Source organism: Solanum dulcamara, chromosome 11 (genome assembly GCF_947179165.1).
Source record: "Solanum dulcamara chromosome 11, daSolDulc1.2, whole genome shotgun sequence".
Taxonomy (NCBI): domain Eukaryota; kingdom Viridiplantae; phylum Streptophyta; class Magnoliopsida; order Solanales; family Solanaceae; genus Solanum; species Solanum dulcamara.
In genome coordinates, this window is record NC_077247.1 from 31,161,481 (window position 1) to 31,173,501 (window position 12,021).

The window sequence follows — 12,021 nt, forward strand, 5'->3', positions numbered from 1 at the left end:
GTTGGGGTCCCTTGGAATTTTAATCATCATGTCACACGAAAGGCCTAGCTTGGATCGTGACAAACTTGGAATCAGAATACAAGGTTTAAAGTGTCCTAGGGAGTCTAACATTCCGCTTCGAGTAGAGTCTTCTTCATCTGTGTGAAGGGCCCACATTTATAATAGGAGGCTATATGGCATTTTAGGAAAAACTTTAATTCTTTTATGATAGATTCATGTGATAGAGTTGAACTCTAATATTTCTTCCTCTAACACTTTCTTATTACGATTTCAGAAATATGCCTCCACGAAGAAACCCTATCCGAAGGAATGCTGAGGAGGAGAAATAAGCTCTAAATGACCCTTTGAATGAGAAAGTCTCTCATCCAAAGTTTCGGGCAACATTCCAAGTTTTTTCCCAAGCCATAGCCACTCAATCAAATAGGGAAGTGGTAGCTCCCTTGACCCAAATATGAGTATAACGGCTAGTCAGGTTGGTGAATTTACTTGGATAAACCCTGTCGCTAAGGTGGATGAGGATCTAAAAGAGTTCATTGAGGGCATCGCTAAGATTGTGGATATCATGGGTGTTAGTCCAGTGGAGAAGGCACAGTTAGCAGATTATCAATTTAAGGTAATTGCATAAGTTTAGTATGAGCAATGGAAGGATAAAAGAAGTAGAGATGATGGTCCCATTTATTGGGAAAAATTCAAGAGTATATTCCTTAGCTGGTCCTTTTCTTTGGAGTGAAGGAAAGCCAAGGTACAAGAGTTCATCAATTTGTGCCAAGGTAACATGAGTGTGATGGAGTACGCCATCAATTTTAATAAGTTGTCAAAATATGCTCCTTTCATGGCTTCAGTTACAAGGGCTCGAATGAGCAAGTTCATTTCGGGAGTGTTTAGTGTGGTCGTCAAAGAATGTAGAATTGCCATGCTTATCAAGGAGATGGACATTTTGAGACTCATGACACATGCCAAATAAATAAAGGAGGAGAAGTTAAAGAAGAGATCTAGATGGTAGTCCAAGAGGGATCAAATCGCTAGTAGTAATTTCTCTTATGGTAAGTCAAGAAATAGTGATCGTCCTCAATTTCGTTGGAAGTATTTCAACCAAAATTCATCAAATACTCCAGCTCTAAAATTCGATAAAGATAGAGTGCCTAATCTTAAGGTTCAAGGAGGAGCTCCGAGTGGTGAAGTCATTTTTTCATAGAAGATGTGTGGATGGAACCATAAGGGAGAATGCTTAGCGAGATAGGATGTATGCTATAGGTATGGGAATTCGGGTCATCAACGAAGTATTATAAGAGTGGTGCTAGATCCTAGGTTCAGACTTAGGCTACCGACCATCTGGATCAGTGTGGTACTATTTTAGGTGGCGGTTAAAGCAAAAATAGATTTTATGCCCTTCAAACTCATCAAGACTTATAAGATTCACCCGACGTGGTAAGTGGCATGTTGAAAGTCTTTGACTATGATTTTTATGCATTGTAGATCTAGGTGCTACTCTATCATTTGATACTTTTTATCTTCCTATGAAATTTATTGTTAGTCTAGAGATCTTTTCAGAGCCTTTTTCGATCTATACTTTTGTTGGTGATTCAGTTGTGTCTAAGAAAGTCTATCAAAATTGCCCAGTTTCAGTTTTCATAAAATCACCTCAGTTGATCTTGTAGAGTTTGATATGATCGATTTTGATGTTATTCTCAATATAGATTGAGTTTATGTATGTTATGCTTCTATTGTTTTAGAATCTGTGTGGTTAAGTTTCAGTTTCCTAATGAGCTAGTCCTAGAATGGAAATGTAGCAATTCCGTGTTTAAAGGTCAATTCATCCCGTGACTTAAAGCTCAGAAAATGATTTCTAAGGGTTGTATCAATCATTTAATCTAGATTAGATATACAAATTTCGATGCTCCTACTCTCAAGTTAGTTTCGATTATTAATGAGTTTTTGGAAGTTTTCCCTGATAATCTCCCAGATATCCCTCCCAAAAGGGAAATAGACTTTGGTATCTATCTTCTCTCCGATACCCAACCTATCTCTATTCTTCCTTATCGAATAACCCTAATAGAATTGAAAGAGTTAAAAGATCAGTTGAAAGATTTGTTGGATAAGGGTTTCATTAGACTGAGTATCTCTCCATGGGTTGCTCCGATTCTCTTCATCAAAAAATAATGGTTCTCTTCGTATGATTATTGACTTTCGGTAATTGAACAAGGTTACAATTAAGAATAAGTATCCCATTTCAAGGATTGATGAGTAGTTCGATCAACTTCAAGGAGCAAGCTACTTTTCAAAGATTGATCTTGGATCGAGTTATCATTAACTCTGAGTAAGAGAATGTGACATTCTGAAGACGGCTTTTAAAACTCGATATGGTCACTTTGAATTTTTGGTTATGTCTTTTGGACTAAAAAATGCTCTTGTAACTTTTATAGATTTTATGAATAAGGTGTTCAAGAAATATTTGGATATGTTCACAATTATGTTTATTGATGATATCTTGATCTACTCTTGGAGTGAGGAGGAGCATGCCGATCATTTGAGGATTGTCTTGCAAATTCTCAAGGACAGCTAGTTATTTGCTAAGTTTAGGAAGTGTGAGTTTTGGTTGACGTCAGTTGCTTTCCTTGGCCATATTTTCTCTTGTGAAGGTATTATGGTTGATTCTAAGAAGATCAAAGCGGTTAAGAATTGGCCTACACATTTGTCTCCTTGTGATATTCAGAGTTTTTTGGGCTTTTCCTGTTATTATAGATAGTTTTTGAAAGGTTTCTCTTCATTGCATCGTCCTTGACTACTTTGACTCAATATAAGATGAAATTCTAATGGTTCGAGGCATGTGAGAAAAGTTTCCATGAGTTGAAACATAGGCTTACTTCTGCTCCGATGTTGACTTTGCCGGAAGGCTCTGATGGGTTTGTTATTTATTGTGATGCTTCAAGAGTTGGTCTTAGTTGTGTTTTGATGCAAAATGGTATAGTGATATCCTATACTTCTAGGTAACTCAAGGTGCATGAAAAGAACTATTCGATTCATAACTCAGACTTAGAGGGACACTATCTTTATAGTGTACATGTTGATGTGTTCAGCGATCATAAGAGTTTGCAATATGTGTTCAACCAAATTAATTTGAATCTTCGCTAGAGGAGGTGGCTTGAGTTGTTGAAGGATTTTGACATGAGTGCATTATACCATTCAAGAAAAATGAATGTGATTACTAATGCTCTTAGTAGATTATCCATGAATAGTGTTACCCATGTTAAGGATGCAAAGAAAGAGTTGGTATGTGATGTTCATAAATTATTCCTTTAAGATGTTCGATTAGTTGATTCCGAGGATGGTGGTGTTGTCGTTAAAAATAGTTCTGAATCGTATCTTATGGCAAATGTTAAGGTCAAACAAGATAATCACCCTACTTTAGTTGAGTTGAAGAAAGCGGTCGCCTAAAAAGCCATTGAGGCTTTCCCCTAAGTGGGAGATGGTGTTTGGAGATATCAAGGTTGTTTGTATGTTCTCTATATTGATGGCTTTAGGGAAATAATATTGTTTAAAGCTCATAGTTTACGGTACTCTATTCATTCGAGTTCCACAAAGATGTATCGTAATTTGAGGGAAGTATATTGGTGAAATAGCATGAAGAGGGATATTACAAAATTTGTAGCTAAATGTCCTAATTATCAATAAGTGAAGGTTGAGCATCAAAAATTGAGAGGTTCGGCTCAAAATATTGAAATTTTTACTTGGAAGTGGGAAGTCTTGAATATGGACTTCATTACATGTTTGCCTCGTACCCATAGGCAACATGATTCAATTTGAATGGTCGTTGACTGAATGACTAAGTCAACTCATTTTCTTCCCATTAAGATTTCTTATTCGGCTGAGGACTATGCTAGATTATATATACGGGAGCTGGTAAAGCTTCATGGTGTCCCATTTTCCATCATTTGAGACCGAGTTACTCAGTCAACATCTTAATTTTGGAGATCTTTCCAAAAGGGTCTTGGTACTCAAGATAAGATTAGTACAACTTTTTATCCTCAGATCGACAGTCAAGCCGAGCGGACCATTCAAGACTTAGAGGATATGTTGAGAGCCTGTGTCATTGATTTTAAGGTAACTGGGAAGATCATTTTCCATTGATAGAGTTCTCCTATAATAAAAATTACCATTCCAGCATTCAAATGGCTCCATTTGAGGCCTTACATGGTAGGAGGTGTATATCTCCTATTGTCTGGTTTAAATTCTGTGAAGTTTTCATGATAAGTCCCGAGTTGGTCCATGAGGATATGATGAAGGTAAGATTGATTAGAGAAAGGCTGAAGACTGCCCAGACTCAACAAAAGTCCTATTCAGATGTGAGGAGAAGGGAACTTGAATTTGAGGTTAATAATTGAGTTTACTTGACAATTTCACCCATGAATAGTGTGATGTGTTTTGAAATAAAAGGAAGCTTAGTCTCCATTGTGTAGGTCCATATCATATTTTAAGATAGATTGGCAAGATGGCAGATAAGTTAGATTTTTCTTTTGAGCCGGCACCAGTGCATCCGGTGTTCCATATGTCTTTGTTGAGAAAGTTTTTTAGTGATCTTAGATCCATTGTGTCTTTGGATGGCATTGGCGTTAAAGAGAGTTTTTCCAATAAGGAGTTTTTGGTTGAGATACTAGATCGGCAAGTTAGAAGGCTGAGGAACAAGGAAATAGTTTTCGTTAAGGTGTTATGGAGGAACCAAGAGGTTGAAGGTGCAACATGAGAAGTTAAAGCTGATATGATATCACAATATCCTCATCTCTTTCCTTTATTACCTAGTTGAGGTATTGAGTTCCTTCATGATCCACACCATCCCAAATCATGTGTTTCAGTCATTCTCATATTTTCATATGCATTCATGTTCATGAAATGAGTTTTAAAGTCATGTTTTAGCTTAGGATTGAATATTCCATGTTTTATGCATTTTTGATATGTTTTTGCATTTATGTCAGGCTGCTATGTCTCTTTTCTATTCTATTCATGCTAGCTTGAGTCCCATTTGAGGATGAATTTTTCCAAAAAGGAGATATTGTAAAACTCTGAAAGTTGGAGAGACAAAAAATAAAGTTTAAAATGGGAAACCATGGAAGTTGCAACTTTTTGGGCACCAAGTGGCCTTCACAAAGCCCTTCACGGGCTGTGAAGATGACCATGGGTCGTGAAGAGGCAACGTGGTCCAGTCTTGGGAAATTAGAAAGATGGGTGAAGGTCTATGAAAGGGTTCATGGCTCGTGGTGGACTCCACGGACCATAATCCCTTTCGTGAACTTAACCCATCTAGACCCCCAAGACTCTTGGGTAGGGTAATGATCATGATGGGGACCACGACCAGTGGTGGGAACCATGAGCCATGGTGGCCTCCTTGGAAGTCAACCCTCAAATCCAGTCCTCACCACGACTATCACCATAGGCCATAGTGAGCTTCACGGATTGTGGTATCCCTTCCATGCAAGTGCCCGTTTCAGTTAAGTTAGGAGGTGTTCTGGTTTTTTCCCTATCAAGTCATTAATAAATTTGGAAGTTTTTTGGGGATTTATTTTATCCTATTAACTACCCTAAGCCCTTCTAACTCTCTCAGTCTCACCCTAACACCCAAGTCCCAAAATCTTCTCTCTAAAGTTCTCTCTCAAGGGTCCTCTTCCTCCTCAACCAAATTCGAAGAGAAATCAAGGTCAAGACTTCAATTAATTGCAATTTAGGGCTTCCAAGGTTTGAGGTATATGGAAATTCATCCACGGGTCCTTTCACCCATAGAATCCCAAGTTTTTTTTCAAATCTCTTTTATGAATTCTTCTTCTAAGCTCTAGTGTTTCATGAAATTGCATTGAGTCTTCTTAATTATGATTTATCTTATGATTATTGATCAAATTATTCATAATTCACATCATATTGCATGATTTCAGGTTGAATTTCAATAACATACGTTATATGTTATTTTCAAGTATGTTTTCAAGGAATTATAGTCATGAATTTCAAGTGATTTCAATGAAGGTTTTATGAATGATTATCAAGGCTTATGAATGAATTACGAAAGGTTATGAATGACGTTTCAATGATGTTTCAAGCAAGTATTTATAGTGTGAAAGGTAATTCTCATACAACCATGTTAAAGAGGTGAAATGACATTCTCACCAACTCATGGATTCTTATGAATCAATCATGTTAATGAGCTACTCTTATGAATATTTTTATGATGATGATTGATATATTTAATTGTATTTCCTAGTGATGTTAATAGCTATGATTTACGACTTTTATTGGGATAATGACTAAGCACTGAGAGATTTTAAGGTGGGATTCGGTCTGGTAGCCAAAGTAGCTATCCAAGGGAATCTTAGTAGCAAACTTTAGTCCCTAACTACGTTACATGCATAGGTTTATGATGACAATATGTCCTAACTAGTGGATCAACATATATCTTATGATATTATGATAATCTCACGGAGTCTACCTTTGCAAAGTAGCCTCTCCCTTCTCGATGTGGGAGTTGCATCAGATTTCATGTTATAGATCGCATGGTCTTATATGTCGGTTAAAAGTCCTATCCCACACCAAGGTATATAAAAAGGTATAAAGTTCTCCTAATGATGTTTTAATGCACTAACCACATGATTATGATATTTTAAATATTTTTAAGGTTTTACTCATGTTTTTAAGATATTGGTCATGCATCCCATGTTCATATTGATTATGTCCTATTTTCATTTTTCATGCATACTTATCACATACTTAGTGTATTTCATATACTAACGTATACTTTTGCCTACATTGTATCATAATGTAAGGTTCAACAATCACGCTCATCCTTCCATTCATAGCTGGAGCTTAGTACCATTCTCATTTGTGGTGAGTCCTCATATTTTGAGGACATGAGAGTTTACTTTTTCTTATGTTTTTATGAATTTTCATCATTCATATTGGGTGAGCTAATCGCTTGTCTTATTCCCCTGTCTAGTTTATAGAGGCATGTTAGATGTCACAGAGTCTATGTTGTCTTTAAAATTCAAGCTTGAGACTTGTTCTCTTTTATTGAGACTTTTTATGTTGACACTGTATTTCCCTATCTATGTCTTATTTTTATTATTTTACTTATCTTATATATGTTCGTGAATAAAATGCTAAGAGTCTTGATTGGGGTCACTCGGGATTCTAATCATCATGTCATACCTAGGGCATAGATTGGGTCATAAAAGTGGCAGATGCATTAAGACGGAATCCAATTAGCATGGGCAGTTTGGGTGTTTCAATGCGACCCTTGGCTAAGGAGATTTAATCTTTAGAGACCAAATTCGCGTAGTTAGGCATCTCAAAGAAAGGTGGGGTGTTGGCCAGTATTGAGGTTAGGTCCACCCTCATTGAAGAGATCAAAGCCAAGCAGTTTGAAGATGAGAGTTTGAATGAACTAAGAAAGAAGACAGTGTTTGGAAAGGCACCAGATATGGCTCTTGATATAGGTGGTGTGCTCAGTTTTAGGGGAATGATTTGTGTTCTCCGAGTAGATGACTTGATTCACAAAGTATTGTCTGAATTTCATAGTTCGCAGTACTCTATACATCTAGATGTGATCAAAATGTATTAATATGTAAAACAACTTTATTTGTGGGCTGTCATGAAGAAAGATATAGCTGAGTTTGTGGCTAAGTGTCAGAATTGTCAGCAAGTGAAGTATGAGCATCAAAGGCCTGCAGGGTTACTTTAGACGATGCTCATTCCTGAATAGAAGTGGGAAAGGATTGTAATAGATTTTATAGTGGATATTCCTAAGACCTTGGGAATGTTTGACTCCATTTGGGTTGTGGTTTATAGACTGACAGAGTCAACGCACTTCATTAAATTCAGAGTAGGTCATAATGCACATCAGTTGGCAAAGATTTGTGTGAAGGAGGTAGTAAGGCTGCACGGGATGCCCATTTCTATCATCTCAGACCGTGGTACGTTGTTTACATCAAAGTTTTGGAGGAAATTGCATAAGGAGTTGGGCACTCAATTCACTTTCAATATAACATTTCAACCACAAACCGATGGATAGTCAGAAAGGACCATTAAAGTGTTGGAAGACATGTTGAGAGCATGTGTAATTGACTTTTGAGGGCACTGGGATAAATTCATACCTTTGTATGAGTTCTCCTATAATAATAACTATCATTTCAGCATTGATTTGGCACCATTTAAAAATCTCTATGGGAGGGGATGTAGATCTCTCATAGGGTGGTTTAAGGTTGGAGATGTGAAGCCTTTGGGGGTTGACTTGGTAAAGGATAATCAGGATAAGGTAAGAAGCATCCAATCTAAGTTTCTAGTAGCCCACAATCAATAGAAGGTGTATGCATATTGCAAGGTGAGGGACATACATTTCAGACTGGTGAGCAAGTTTTTCTGAAAGTGTCACCCATTAAGGGAGTGATGAGATTTGACAAGAAGGACAAGCTTAGTCCTCGATACATTGACCCATTTGAGATTCTTGACTATGTAGGGCTAGTGACTTATAGGTTGTCTTTACCTCCTAACCAATCTGGAGTCCTTCTAGTGTTCCATGTGTCCATTCTAAATAAGTATCATGGGGATGGAGATTATATCATAAAGTGGAATTTAGTTTTGTTAGACAATAACCTTCAGTATGAGGAGGAACCTGTTGCAATCCTTGATCGTGATGCTTACAAGATGAGGACAAAAGAGATTAAGTCGATGAGGGTACAATGGAAGCATCTTTGGGTGGAGGAAGCTACTTGGAAAACTGAGAAGAACATGCGAGATAAGTATCCTTAGTTATTTGACGATTCATATGCTACTCTATTCTTGCCTTAGCCCATTTTTTCCTAGTTTTTTCACTCGGAGACGAGTGATGGATAAATTAGTATCTATTATAACGATATTCTCCTTTTGTTATGGTTAAGCCAATGGAGAAGGAATTGATTCAGGAAACTTTTTAGTAGTAACTTGAAAATTCTGAGCCTATGCAAGACTTGGACGAAATCTGAGTCAAGTGAGGTCTAGGATAATACAATAATGGATGGGGGATTTAATTATAAATTTTATCACTTGAATTGATAGCCAATATGTTAAGGAGATTGTACGACTTTACAAGATCGGATTCGGGAGAGTAGAACTCTCGAAATTGATCTTGACTTGAAAAGGTAGTCTTAGAACGTCAAGGTTTGAAGATGAGTTTTAAAATGGGAGCTTGAAACTCAAATTTTGATTCTCTATCTAGGATAATACAATAATGGATGGGGGATTTAATTATAAATTTTATCACTTGAATTGATAGCCAATATGTTAAGGAGATTGTATGACTTTACAAGATCGGATTCGGGGAAGTAGAACTCTCGAAATTGATCTTGACTTGAAAAGGTAGTCTTAGAACGTCAAGGTTTGAAGATGAGTTGTACAATGAGAGCTTGAAACTCAAATTCTGACTCTCTATCTCCGTGCAACCTCTCATGGTAGGGTTATCCAAGTTAGGGGCCGTTGTGGTGGGATTCGGTCCGCCATGGTGGGACAGTCGCAACTTATATCGAGAAAAAGCTCCAAAAATGTTATTTTTCTGCAAACTTCATTTTTGAGAGCTAAGGGGAGACCTAGGCAGTTTCTTATTAATTTTTCAAATTTTTTTACACATAAGGTAATTCAATTACTCCCCTAATCCGTATTTTGATTCTTAGAACTTAGAACCCTTGTTATTTATCGTTGGGGAAGGGTTTTGGCTTGAACTGAATGGTGGAAAAAGCACTAATTGGGTGTTAAGATCATGAACTTGGCTAAGGGCTGGTGTTTAGCTATGATCCAGGTAAATGAGGCCACTTTTATTGATCATTTACATATATGTAATTATTTTAGACCAAGAACAAACTGAAAGACTCCGAAAGGAGAAAGCTCAAGTTCTTTGAGAGCATTCAAGCTTGATTTCCAGGTAGGTGATGACTTATTTTTTCGTATGTGATATATATGCCTATTAACTTCCCATTGTAAGCATGCATGTATGTGAATAGGGTGAGATGGATTGAACCTGATGAAAAGACTATGTGTGACCAATTACATGAAATGAACATGTTATCATTGTCATTGTGATTGTCATTGTGGTTGATTGGATCGGGTGTCATATTTCAGCACATAACTGGATCGAGTGTCACATTCTGATACATAATTTGAATTGGGTGGCATGTTCTGACACAATATTGGACCGAGTGTCATGCTCTGACACATAATTGGATCGGGTTTCATGTTCTTACACAACTAACAGTTTGGGTGTAGGTTTCATGAGAGAACTATTCTTTGACTGTTGCATTGAAATTGAGATTGTTAACCTGTTTATATGTATATGTATTAATTATGAGATGATAAGTGGTAAAGTACTCTTTACATGTGTGTCTATTGTGTTGTGGTTACTTATTTATATTTCACTTACTGGAATAGCTGCATGATCCAATCAGTACACCGTTGTTTTGCGTACCGATACTATACTTGCTGTTTCTTTATTGAGTACATGGCATCTTCTGGTGGCTACTGACAGACCTCAGTTAGGAGAGCATTGATTTTCCGGATTCAAGGGTGAGCTAGTTCTTTCAGGCTGCCATCAATCCATCTTAGTTCTTTGTCCATCCTTTCAGACTTAGTCTTTTATTTAGACTTATTACATTATAGTTTTCGGGCTGCATCCTCTTTTCCTTAGGCTTGTTGGTTAGTAGAGTACTGGCACAATGACTTTCAGGTTCCAGGGATTCAAATTCGGCATATTTATGTTTTGTTTTGTTTTGTTAACTTACTGAGTTTATGGGAACTCAACTTTTAAACTGATATTTAAATTTATTTTCACATCTTTAAATGCATGTCTCTTGTTAATATTGCATAGTTGGGTTGTAGTAATGATTCTCCCACCGAAAGATTAGAGTTGGTGTCAATTACAATTGGTCGGGATCGTGATAATCTTCACATGTTATGAGTCGATCAATAACCAAGTTATCGTCCGCACAATATTTCGACCATAAGTTAAATGAAATACTAATCTATCATCCATCTGTTATGGTGGCTACCTATTATCTCTGAAACATTTAGTAAATTCAACTGGCTTATATTATTTTTATATTTTTCTGCTAACTAAACCCTCATTAAAACATGTATTTTTTCAACTTGCTTGTAAATGAGGCTTCACACTCATATATTATACTTCCTCCGTCTTATATTATGATCCACTTTCTCTTTTACACATTCTTTGAAAAATTATAAATAGAAAAAAATATTTTAAACTAAATTACACTTTAATTCCTTTTCCCTTTCCTTTTTAATCTAGGCAATTAATACACTTTTTTTTATTAAATTATTTTAAGGACAAAATGATTTTTTTTAATTAATTTTATAAATTAATAATTAATTTAAGACATATATTTTTAATTATGTAAACAATTAATATGAGATGAAGGGAGTACTTCCTCCAATTCATTTTACTTGTCATCCTAACTAAATGTAGATGATCCAAAATAGTTGTCATTTTAGAATCAAAATATAATAATGAACTATTCCTTCCTCCGCTTTTCTTTTACTTGGTCTGTATATAAAAAAATAAATAGATTTTTCTTCCTTTTTAGAAAAATTCTTTTGTCCACTACTTGTTCATTTAGTAAATTAAGAGAACCTATTGCTTTTTTTTTTCTTCATACTACCCTCATTATTAAATAGTCGATATGATCTTAGAGACCGCATGTACTTGATTTTGTTTTTCTCTAGACTCTTCTACTCACGATTTTGACAACTGAACATTTAAAGTTTTTAAAATGCATTATTTTAAATTCGTTTGATCATTAATCAAGCTTATGCTACATTTATTTTGATGAATCGGCTGAAATACGTAGTTACACGTGTTTAAAAGCAAGTTAATACAATAATTTTAATTTTAAAAAAAAAATTAACAATTAAAAAAAAACTCCCCATCCCCGATGTATCTGCTTCTTCCTCTTTCTCATAATTTCCCCGAATCCCCACCACTTTTTTACACACACACATTCTTAT

General features: G+C 36.0%; 1 protein-coding gene across 1 annotated transcript; it reads left to right on the forward strand.

Annotated features, from left to right (window-relative positions):
* Window positions 1-451: 451 nt before the first annotated feature.
* Window positions 452-8,784, forward strand: LOC129872496 (uncharacterized). The gene is made up of 5 exons (XM_055947471.1): window positions 452-613; window positions 7,316-7,534; window positions 7,634-7,707; window positions 8,170-8,290; window positions 8,377-8,784. Exons 1-5 carry the CDS (start codon window positions 452-454, stop codon window positions 8,782-8,784), a joined length of 984 nt encoding a protein of 327 aa, XP_055803446.1.
* The last annotated feature ends 3,237 nt before the right edge of the window (window positions 8,785-12,021 follow it).

What these genes read in the sequence shown, in the direction of transcription:
- LOC129872496 (XM_055947471.1), top strand. Translation starts at nt 452, where the DNA reads ATGAGTATAACGGCTAGTCAGGTTGGTGAATTTACTTGGATAAACCCT. An exon ending in TAGATGACTTGATTCACAAA is followed by an intron (nt 7,535 to 7,633) that starts GTATTGTCTGAA and finishes GCTGTCATGAAG; the next exon opens with AAAGATATAGCTGAGTTTGT. An exon ending in TAAAGGATAATCAGGATAAG is followed by an intron (nt 8,291 to 8,376) that starts GTAAGAAGCATC and finishes CATACATTTCAG; the next exon opens with ACTGGTGAGCAAGTTTTTCT.